Source organism: Anopheles moucheti, chromosome 2 (assembly GCF_943734755.1).
Source record: "Anopheles moucheti chromosome 2, idAnoMoucSN_F20_07, whole genome shotgun sequence".
NCBI lineage: Eukaryota > Metazoa > Arthropoda > Insecta > Diptera > Culicidae > Anopheles > Anopheles moucheti.
The window spans coordinates 54,322,144-54,333,382 of NC_069140.1; the positions used below are offsets into that span (position 1 = coordinate 54,322,144).

The following is an 11,239-nucleotide window of genomic DNA, read 5'->3' on the forward strand; positions in this document are numbered from 1 at the left end:
AAGTAAATTCTTATATACAGATTTTGTATTTCTCATGTTTATTTTATTAAGGACATGGAATACATGTAAGAAAATATCATATGATCGCAGAAAAAGAGGTCATTTTTTAAAGCTCTTTTCACCCAAGTTGATAGATGATATTTGAAAGCGTAGTTTGTATTTGTATAAAGTGTAATATCATGTTTGTTCAACTTTCTCTCTTAAATGTGAAGTGGATCGTGTGCGACGCGACAACTTTCTATTATATTTGATTTGGTCAACTGAGCGAAAAAAAAGTAAGTTGAAAATTTTACATTCTTGCAGTATTTTGAATGTGACTTTTTTTCTTTTTCACATTACAATCCTCTTCAGTGGATGATGTCATTCGAATGCAGGCATATTGTACCGATTCGGTGTTTGTAAGTCTGCTGGTAATTGTTACTTTGCGTTCCATCAAAGGAACATTTGCTAAATTTGCTCACGATAATGCGCTAAAATCTTGCGTAATATCGCATCATAGCCGACTCGACTGGTAGTTGAAACATCGCATCCGAACAGAAAATCCGAGACGCCCGAGATAACTAACGATAGGCAGGAACCAACGAGCTCTGCCCTCAAACAGCCGATTGTGCTATTTTTAAACATTTTCAATTTCCCTATTATTGCGACCACAGTGTTACCGCTACCTCGTCTTCGTCCTACAAGAAACACACACACATTTTCCTTTTGCACCAAGGCCATCCATTTGGAAAGATTTTGCAAATAAAATCTGGCTAGTCCATCGTCCAAAGTAAAAAAAATACACGATAGGTAAAGTGCGAAAAGAGAAAGAAGGTAGAGCTTGAAAATACTACACGTACGCAACATTTTGCGTGGATTATGAATAGCGACGAACCAAATGTGACTCATATTATTGTACTTAGTATCGTAAGTAGTAAAGCATGCTCATAGTTGCCTACTCATGTACCTTGCAATGTTAATTGCGTGTACGCGTACGCAGAAGCATCATTCGAGAGAAACATCCGTTTGACAGTGTTCGCGGATTGTTCGCGCTCGCTCTATGTACGCCTGAACGTCGCTTGACAATTATTGTTAACCTTGCGACTGTTGTAAGGTTTCGTCGATAGATATGTGTTTGACACGCCTGATAGAAAGGACATGGCTTGGGCGGCTGTGAGCAACAGGTATTTTAACATTATGCTTATCAAACGATGCATCTAACTTTAAAATTATTTTCTTACAAAGCGAGTTTAACATTGTGTAGTTTTAGGTTTTTCTTATTTTTCTGCCAAAATTGGGTAATATTAGTTTATCCCGTAATGTAACTTATGTTCTGTTCTATGCTCGTAAAGATTAACATTATTAAGTAAAAAAAGGGCTTTAAATCGACAAACAGACCACATGAACAGAACATGTAAAAATGTAACACTTTATTACAAAATAAAGTACACCCAAACTACTATTCCTCGTCTATTAACCAATCTTTTGATGCAGTTTCAGTTTCTTTGAACGGATTAAGCGCTAACGTTTGTTCGATTGGAGCCACTTTTGAAGCTCCTTTGACAATTTGTTGATACCTATCTCGTATGTCGGATATCCATTCTGTATCGTCCCAATGGTACCAACTCAATATGCAAACAATTAGAATGAAAAACAGATTTGATGTTATGCCTGTAAATACATAAACAAACGTAAACAATCAAACAATGGTCTGCTGATAGCAACTTTTCCTTAACAAAGAGAACGCGTATGAACGCGAAGTTCTTACCAATAACTGCTGATAGCACAGGCCAGTTGAACATTAGATAACGTAATCCGGTGAAGTTAGCTACCACCTGTAGCTGTGCTGAGTACAATTGAATGTCTCGGCAGTGTATAGTGATATCCATGTTTGTTGCCGGATGGTTCGAATCGTCGAGAAAATTTGAGAATAACTCCACCGTGACTAGCTGCTTTTCTTCCCGATAGCCGAATATCAACAGTGGTGCAAATACGAATGTAAGAATCGTTTTCAACAGATCCGATTTGTAGTGTAGCATCGACATGCGGCAGGATGTGGCTATTTCCATGTGCCCATAGTCCTTTACCGTACCACAAACGGTAAACATTCCTGTTTGTAGAAAATGTTACCCATCGAAGCATATTAGAGATTGTGCGATTGCTGATAAAATAGACATGAACTAGAGCATTGCACCACATCGAAACACTACAAGACAAACACTTGCTACAACCAATTACCTATTTTACCATTGTGTTCAGATTCCGGCATTTCCAGGTTAAGAATAATCTTATACGGCTGTCCCACCATTAGAAATCGATGATGATTAGTCAGGGCGACGTTCGCTGTCGGATAAGCTTTGCAGTCGATGGCATCACTTGGGCAGTCGCTGCAATATGTAATATTAGTAGCAAGCTGTTATTTAAAAATGTATAAACAATTTGTACCATAAGGTTTATTGTATACGATACCGTATATTCAGATGTACATCCTTCGTGTGTAAAACGGAAGGCATGTACGAGTAGTAGAAGTACAGGTACAGAAATATCGAGGCCCACACTACAGAAAATCCAACCAAAACAACAACAAACAGCTTGAGAAACACATTTTTCGTGGTGTTTAAGCTTTTTTCTTTGCGCGCCTTGTATTCTTCCGCTGCTGCCAAACCAAACGTTGCGATCGGTTTGAAAATATAACTTCTTATAATTTTAAATGGGTCTAAAACCATCAGCAGCAACCCGACGAGACCCATGTTGCGTTTGTTCAATACAGCTCACCAGGGATGGAATACAGTAAAGCAGATAAGAAATCTTTCCGTGTTCCGCGATAATCAAATCGAGGAAGTTCACGAACTGCTAAGCCACAGAGTAAGCTTTAGCAACACATATCACTTTTAGTTACTGGAATTGCGCGTTTAGGAAGGAATGGAAAACAAATAGAGTGTATAAGCTGAATATCACTACGAAGTTATACAATTATTTCACATTTTGTACTAGTTGCACGCAGAGCCGAGCAGATTTAGCTAAAAGTTCACAATCGCACGATGGAACAAAGTTCAGAGGCCATATCGGAGTCGTGTTTGACGTTTGTTTGTTTTGATCGGCTTCCACAGTAGGATCCGATTTTATTCCGGAAGATTCAAATGACATTACATAACATTATTTTACTAAAATAATAAGTTATTGTGTTTAAAAACATGTACAGTTGCTTATGGTGAAAAAGGAAATATCATAATAAATTCACAGCATTTCTGTAAGGATGAAACTATACACCATTGCAGGGTTCGTCACCCTTTTATCTTCTGTGGTTTATTTAATTTTATTTAATTTATATTATGACGGCAATGCCGTATTTTCCTGTGGTTTATTTAAACACACTTTATGTTTAACAAAGTCAGCAAAGTCCCCTGCTCCCCAGCCAGCAAGTCCAGAAATCAGTCGTTTGTAGTCCCGAACTTCAAGGGACCTCGAGGTCTAAGTGTAAAAATGTAAAAAGTGTGTGTGATCCGCTTGTTCTTTTAGTTTTGGCCAGCAAAAGCTGTTCAGGTCGGTCGTATAGTTCCGGAAGCACCACGCAAAATATGTCCGGTTTGAATTTTCAATGGATCGTGGCTGAAAAGCAAAACAGATGTTGATCGTTAGCAAATTTTAGTCCAACATGTTGTGGAGTAATTAGGAAATATAATTTTATTTGATTTTGTTTTTACATTTTACACATTATAGATTCGCATAATTTAAAATATTGCAACAATCACAAAGTCTTTAATAAACAGCGTTTGTATTTCAAGTTTTGAATATTTTGAATATATTTTCAAATAATAATATTTTGAAAGGAAAGGGATTAACATAGATAGCTTGACAAAGTGCAGAAACAGTGCTCAAGGTTCAACATTCATACAAACCCCTGCTTTCAAAGCCGGAAATGCATTAGCTTTCGTAGCAAGCCAGGCCCATTCCAAAGACCATTCAGCAACAAATGCCAATAGAGTGCCGGCATGAAATCCTTCTTCATGAGATACATCGAGAAACGTTCTTTGCTTTGATCCAGCGGGAAAGTTTCCAAGGGCGTTAAAGAGTAGTCAAACTCGGCAAGCACACACGTGTTGTATCCCGTGACCAACGGACAGGATGCGTATCCATCGAACACATGATTAGGTGTTTTACCCTCCATCGCTGCCATTAAATTTTTGTACACAACTTGCGACTGGGCAGCTACGGAAAGGATTGAAATCAAATTGTCAATTGTTCAGCAATGCACATGCAATGCAAATAAGGTACCGCGATTGCATTAGCATTTGCAAAGAGCTCTCGGTTTCTTTCTTACCCACAGAGGCAGCTGTTTTAGAATTCGGTGAAGATGAACAGTCGCCTATGGCAAAGACGTTGCTGAATTTCTGATGCTGAAGCGTATCCTTGCTTACGTCGACGAAGCCCACTTCATTAACTAGGCTTTTGCAAGCTTTCAATACATCTGGGGCACCCATGGGCGGGGTGACGTGCAGAAACTCGTACTGCAAATATGCACGAACCGAAGGTATAATGGACTGGTGCACGTTACATTTGTCCTACCGTTACCGTTGCTAGCGGTCACCTGACCTACTTACCTTAACGGTAAATTGTTCCTCCGGTTTGTCTAGGTTTTCGAACACCGCCTCGTTGGTAGCTGGCTTAACTGCAACCAAATTCGTGCGCAAATTCACATTTATGTCTCGCTTCTTCACTATTTTCCACAGGGCATCAGCGTAATGCTTCACACCAAACAACACCGGCAGGGCGGTGTTGTACTGCAATTGAGCATTTTTGCGCTTGTTGGACTAAAAATATGGAAATGACACAAATGAAACACATGCAGTAGCATCTTAAACAACAGAACAGGTTGGTACCTTGCGGAAGTAGTGTTCCGCGATGTAGAGTATTTTTTGTGGAGCACCAGGACACTTTACGGGGCTGTTCGGGAAGGTGAACACTGCGTTACCACCTTTGAATTTTTGTAATGCTTGGAAAGTACGGTCAACATATTTTGGTGAATAGTTGGAGCATACGTTTCCATTTGGAATTGACAGTGCTTCCACCAGTCCAGGAATCTTATCGTAGTTCAGTTGCAATCCGACAGCAACAAGCAGGTATTCGTATTCGATTTTGTCTCCGTTACTTGTGTGGACGGTGTTGAGTTCGGGTTCCAATTTTACGGCCGAATCCTTAATCCAAGTGGCTAGTGCGGGTAAAACACTTTTCATTGGACGGTGGCTATCCTCCAGCTTTTTAATTCCTCCGCCGATTAAAGTAAACATCGGTTGATAATAATGTTTCTGAGAATGTTGAAAAAGGCGAATAAATTTATCATAAAAAATAGCTGGAAAATGGAAATAACAATTGATATTTCTTGCCTATTTGGGGCAACGTTGGTTTGTAAAAAAGAACACTCATCTTAGTTTACGTTATCAATTAGCATTAGTTATGCAACGCGTTATGACGCGTGCGAATTTGAAGACGGAATTGTGCTACCGATCCAAATTAGCTAGATGAAAAAAAAATCCAAAACAATACGGAATTCAGTTTGTTTAAAGGATGATAAGCCCGGCAAGGTGCCGAGTATGATGGATCTGATTGTTGCTAGCGGAAACGAGTGTGCATTTGAGAAGTTTAGGACAGAAAACGCAACGAACAGGATGCCGATAAAGCTTGTTATTTTTCTATAATCAACCAATTAACTTTCATTTGATACGATTAAAGCCTCTTCTGATGTTCCTCTTTATCGCGATTCCAGTGTTAAAGATAACACAACGTGTTTGTAGTGCCCGATGCAACTTACATCAGCTGGCTCTAGTACGATTACTTTTCCTTCGCCCAATTTGTTGGATGCTTTGGCCGCAACAGAACAACCTCCGGAACCACCACCAACCACTAACAACTTGCACCTGTAATATATACAAAACACAAACAATAGGTGTATATTTTATAGAATTATGTGTATATATACATATACGACAACGCATTGCACGACTGGAACATGATTGTTTATCTAACCGAACAACCTGTTGCATTGGTGGTTTTTCCATTCTGCCGACTTACTTGTGATTTTCATTCAAGAAATTGCTAGTGGAGATTCCTCGCATAGGAATACTAAGCGAGTTTGTTCTAGCAGCATAACACAACATTTTCATCATCTTGAATAAACTAACGTTCTTTTCTTGCTGCTACACGAATCCAAACCCCGAATCGGAAAATCAAGTGACACCGAATTTATAGCCCGTTTAATGTGATTTCAAGGGCACTAAGTGGCACGCCCACTTAGCCGTTTTTTGTTGGTTGTAAAATTTTGGATTCGTACGGCCAATTGGGATTATCTGTTTTCGAATACAAAACACCGGCACAACGTATGGCACTACCCACCTGGCAAAATCCCACCCATACATATACAAAACCTTCTCAATAATTTCTCAATACCTTCGCGAAAGGCGTCGTTATTGAGAAGGTTTTGAACATGTGTGCGTGTTCGTGTCTCTCCGGCGTTCGTGTCCTCTTCGGGTATCGAGACATATTTCTTTCCATGTGTTAGTGTTAGTTTTCCCTTCCATTTCTTTCGTTCTTTCGGCGACAAAGGAAACACAGTACGATGCACAACACTTGCTATACGAAATACTTTACTTTATTTTTTATATAAAAATAATTATAAGGTCACTTGCACACTACTTTCACTGCACTTAGAAAATAGAAACTGTGAAAACACTGCGAAACAATAGAAAAAAAAAACACTTTTACGGCTGAACGAATGCAGCCTTCCCTCGCTGAGTACATGACTGTGCGGATGACGCTTCCAATGACGCCGTCGGTCGCTCCTGGAATCGTCGTCTGAAACACAAGGAACCAGAGAAAAATGATATTAGAAAAGGTCCCAAACATTATCCTACACTTTATCTTACCTTATGCAACATGATGCACTAATATTTCACTGCTCCACGGCCGACTTACAAGCGGCCATCATGCAAGTTGCTTCACCACAGCTGAGCACAACATTTACCGACGGCCTCACGGACTGTGTGCATGAGTGTGTTCTTCTTTCGCTCTCGATCTTTTCCGATCGCGGTTGCAATTGCCACTACACATTGACAAAATTGAGTAAAAAAACGATTCGTATTGCTCGATACGGTAAATTCGACACCAACACAAGCGCAAACGCGCTAAATTTCGTGTCCGTACAGCAAAAACCGAACGCAAACTTCGGGAAATGTCATATGGGTACGGATTCGATTACGATCACCACACGAACATAAAATTCAAGTGATTATTTTTCTTAATTTTTTTGCCGCTTCGTCATAAACAATGAGTTGACATTTGTAATCTTGGTTTATAGTATACGGTTGTAAAGTTAATTTTTTGTCGACTTGCTGCATTTTAAATTGGTCGTTAATGAACGGCAATTTAATTTAAACACATTAAAGCACAATAATAGTAAAACTGAGGAGCTTTGGACTTACTTGATATGAAATATTGTGTTTGACAATGTTGCGTGTTTTAGATCAAGTATAGAACACGTCACGATTTAATAAACAGTTGAATTAATTGTAGTCTGCTAAAGAGACAAATGAAGCTGCACAGCTCAAAGTCTTTATAAACCTAAAAACAACATAAAACATTGTAGTCTGCTCATTTTGTGGAGAAAAAAAATACTGCCAATTAAAAGACACCCAAAACCCGGAAAAGGTCACTTTTCGTATATTTTTTTAACGTTAAACTATCTTACATATTGCATTGAATTGAATTGACAGTATACACATTCAAAAGTAAGTATTTTTTAACACAATCACATATATACATTAAAACACAAACACAATATTTTTAGCGAAATTTCTTGAATTTGAATTTTGTGGTGGAAAATGGAATCCGCGATACCCACTGGCTCGGAATTGGAATCCAAAATGCTAAATAATCTCTAAAATAAGATCTTTAAATTTAATTCATGTTGTAGTAATATTTTTAATTTTTAATTTTTGACAAATTTCTATCCAATGTGTCAATCGGTTCTATCGGCAGATCAATCGGTTCCCAGTTCTCCGAGAAATCCTGGGTACCAATTTAAAAAAATGTTTTTTGAAGTCCGTTGTAACACGGCCAGAAATTTGCTTATTGTACTATACGTTGTAAGATATGTTGAATTGATTTTTTTTATTAAATTTTGAAAACTCATGTTTAGAGATAATGCATTTTTTAAGATATGCATATATATTACTGTTTTCATTACTGTTTGAACAGTCTTATGGTGCATAACATGTCCAGTATACGAACATAGTAAATAGATTATTTGACATCAAATCTGCTCAATGTTTTATTATAGACCCAGTTCTTGATACAATGGTAAATAATGGATTAATGATATAAAATTCAATGTTTAAACCATATCTAATTGTAATTTATTGAACATAAGAAATAGACACGGACATGGCAATACTGATTTGGTGACTGTTTTGACTGGAATAATAAAAATATCTTTCTAGAAGTCTTTTCTAGACCTTTACATCCATCAGTTGCTTATTTTCAAGCAGGAAAACGCAATCCAGATAACATGAATTATTAATATTATGAATAGTACTTACGGATCATCATTTATTGTTATGTGATTATACAAAAGCTTGAAGTCCTAAACAAAATGTTCAATTAAGTAATTGTACTGGACAGGTTGGTATTTTTGCTTTATTTTCTGAACGTTTTTAATATTGTGATGATTTTGAATAAAAAAAATTTGTGAAGCTATTGAATAAAGTCTTTCCCTGATCCTTCATCTGGGATCCAGATAGTTACAGACAGACAGACTGTGTTAGGCTTTCATTTTGGGATCCTTCAACGCCTTTCATGAATCGTTGTCTTCGGGGACACTCATGGGAACATACCGTATGTTATCAACGGTACTCTTCTATCAGTAGCAGTGTGGTGAAAATATTTCGTAGAAGGATTTCATTTTAAACACCCTGATTTATAGTATAAGCTTAAAATAAATTAAGATCAAATTTAAATAAAACGCATGTCGTAGTATATTACACTTCTAAGTCAAACAATTCTTCTGTATAATACCTTAACTACACCATATCAACACGGTCAGTACGAATGTAGGGTCGATCCGTAAGACCTATACTAAGGATACCACTCTAACTATTATTCCTTTAAACCTTGATCCACCTTCGAGATAATGGTCTCGACAATGTTCGAAACTGAACTCGTAGAACATTATTCCTATTTATTATTCTTTGCACTTTCAAGACACATGGCTAGTGCTATTGTTGTTAATTTTGAAATAATGAATGCTTTACAACATTTTAAAAATAATAGTTACACATGAACCCTCATTATTCGTGTTATTCAACATAACATTAATACACCTGGCCAGAAGCACTCTGTGGGCTGGGATTTTTCAGTGAAAAGCTCCATAAAGTAGCATACAAAAATGTATCGAAAACGCTTCCAATTCCGACAATTTGATCCAAAAATTCTGAAAAAACGTCCAAAAAATCTCGGGACGGATTCAAAAATATATATGAGACACAGTCAAAAAACATTGGGAAACTGTCGAATGCGGGATACCCTGTAGTTGATGATGATGATAAGTCCCACCTCATACCCCAACACAGGTTTGGTAATACGGCGATTGTTTTAGGATCTTCCTAATAAGTTTGTAAATTAAGTTCTTTACCAGAGTCACCAGAGGTCTAGACTTGTTGTGAACTTCATGGCAAGAAATGATAGTTTAATTCTATATCAACTATACGTTAACTATAAACTACAGGGGCGGCTCGGTGGTGTATTGGTAGCGGTACTAGTCTTCACTCTACAGGACGGGTCCAAAATCCCATTCGGTCCCGTACGAAGGATTGTCTATCCCGCTACGCGAAAATTAATTCAAAGAATTCCATAAATGGCAGGCCTAGACTACTTGAGGTTGTTGTACCGATAAAAAAACTATGCGCATCGGGATGTGGCGCGGTGGAGGACCAATGGCGTAACTCGTAATGCAACGGCCTTTACACGAAAGGACAGATAATGTAGACAAAAACACGTCTGGCTCAGATGCGCACTGGAAAAGTGATAAGAACGACGCCGGACGATGCAACCCGAAATAGTAGCCAGGTTAAGGCCGGTGGTTAGCGTTAACGCTAAAATACGCGATTTTTATGTGATGAGTGAGGTTTAAGGATTTCTGAACAAAATCGTATAGTTACGACTATTATGTGATTTGTCTATTTTCTATTTCTATTTCTATGCATTACGATTGATTTATCTGTTAGGAAAAAGACGTCCTCCTTACACATCGCAGCAAAGAAAGTCGATCATAATGGTTTACTTTTCGGGATTACTAACTCGAAGGGATAAAGGGATTAAGAATAAAGGGATAAAGGGATCCTTGGTCCTATCATAACGTTACGTGTTCCACGAATGATTCCTTTTACGCGAAGAGTCTCAAAAAAGATGGAAATGGTTGTATGAAAAACACAGAAATAAAAGTAAAACTGACAATCTGTCGAAATTATAAGTATGTTCCAGTGGAATGCGTACTTCAAATCGATGTTTATGCATGCGCTCATTGCTACACCCATCGAATGTGCTAGTATGTCCGCGATCGAAACACTCTTCCCTTGCGTACGGCCTGTTTACGTTAGTGGTTAATTACTATTAATGTTTGTGGGGCTTCTTTTAATTCGATTGTATGTGCATTTCGATGCCCGTTGCGCTGTGGATGCGGGATGGGTAAGGAAGGGATTGGTGCAGGCAACAGATCCTTATGCTCCAATCACAAACCGGCATACAGAGGGAACAGAGAGAGGCGGACCTTTTTGCGCTTCAAACTTCATTTCAGTCACACTGCCGCTTAACGACTACGCATGATGTTGAGTGTTCGGTACGGATCGTGCACTAATATCATGCACATCGTAACCTCACTTGTCTTTCTGATATTCTAATGCGCAGATGAAGGCGCAGAAGGTAGCTGTACTACTGCTAGGCTGCCGCAGGTTACACACACCTGAAAGCAGTTGCCCGTCTAACATCTCGCATGCATGCATGATTCAGTAGCGAAGACGGCATCCGATCTGAATGGCAAATTGAGCCTGTGCTCCGGTGCTAGTCCCTGCAGGCCTTTGGGAAGGATGTGCTACGTAGCTGGATTCGGTATCCGAGCGAACTGGTGCTGATTCGGCAGACGCGGCTCTCCGCACTGCAGGCGTCACTTATCCGGCAAATTTTCCCTCCGCCGATTACATTCGCCTCATCCGGA

The 11,239-nt window shown here is 38.7% G+C and overlaps 2 protein-coding genes across 3 annotated transcripts; both read right to left on the reverse strand.

The window, feature by feature from the left end:
* Nucleotides 1-1,362: 1,362 nt before the first annotated feature.
* LOC128297523 (seipin) lies at nt 1,363-3,035 on the reverse strand. Of its 2 annotated transcripts, none has more exons than XM_053033190.1 (4): nt 2,449-3,035; nt 2,227-2,366; nt 1,748-2,089; nt 1,363-1,650 (listed from the first exon to the last, which is right to left on the reverse strand). In XM_053033190.1, the coding sequence occupies exons 1-4, from the start codon at nt 2,727-2,729 to the stop codon at nt 1,439-1,441; spliced, it is 975 nt and encodes a 324-aa protein (XP_052889150.1). In that variant the 5' UTR covers nt 2,730-3,035; the 3' UTR covers nt 1,363-1,438. The 2 variants fall into 2 exon arrangements, with proteins under 2 accessions (XP_052889150.1, XP_052889149.1); XM_053033189.1 differs by having other exon boundaries at nt 2,218-2,366.
* Nucleotides 3,036-3,821: 786 nt separating this feature from the next.
* Nucleotides 3,822-6,221, reverse strand: LOC128297710 (sulfide:quinone oxidoreductase, mitochondrial). The gene is made up of 6 exons (XM_053033396.1): nt 6,049-6,221; nt 5,789-5,894; nt 4,860-5,285; nt 4,581-4,790; nt 4,301-4,487; nt 3,822-4,188 (listed from the first exon to the last, which is right to left on the reverse strand). Exons 1-6 carry the CDS (start codon nt 6,141-6,143, stop codon nt 3,887-3,889), a joined length of 1,326 nt encoding a protein of 441 aa, XP_052889356.1. The 5' UTR covers nt 6,144-6,221; the 3' UTR covers nt 3,822-3,886.
* Between the last annotated feature and the right edge of the window lie 5,018 nt (nt 6,222-11,239).

Excerpts from the sequence above, each read along its gene's own strand:
- LOC128297523 (XM_053033189.1), bottom strand. The coding sequence starts at position 2,729 with ATGGGTCTCGTCGGGTTGCTGCTGATGGTTTTAGACCCATTTAAAATT. Across the intron at positions 2,090-2,217 it reads TGAACACAATGGTAAAATAG|GAATGTTTACCGTTTGTGGT; the intron begins GTAATTGGTTGT and ends TTCTACAAACAG. Across the intron at positions 1,651-1,747 it reads TGTGCTATCAGCAGTTATTG|GCATAACATCAAATCTGTTT; the intron begins GTAAGAACTTCG and ends ATGTATTTACAG.
- LOC128297710 (XM_053033396.1), bottom strand. The coding sequence starts at position 6,143 with ATGATGAAAATGTTGTGTTATGCTGCTAGAACAAACTCGCTTAGTATT. Across the intron at positions 4,791-4,859 it reads CGGAACACTACTTCCGCAAG|TCCAACAAGCGCAAAAATGC; the intron begins GTACCAACCTGT and ends CCATATTTTTAG. Across the intron at positions 4,488-4,580 it reads AGGAACAATTTACCGTTAAG|TACGAGTTTCTGCACGTCAC; the intron begins GTAAGTAGGTCA and ends GCATATTTGCAG.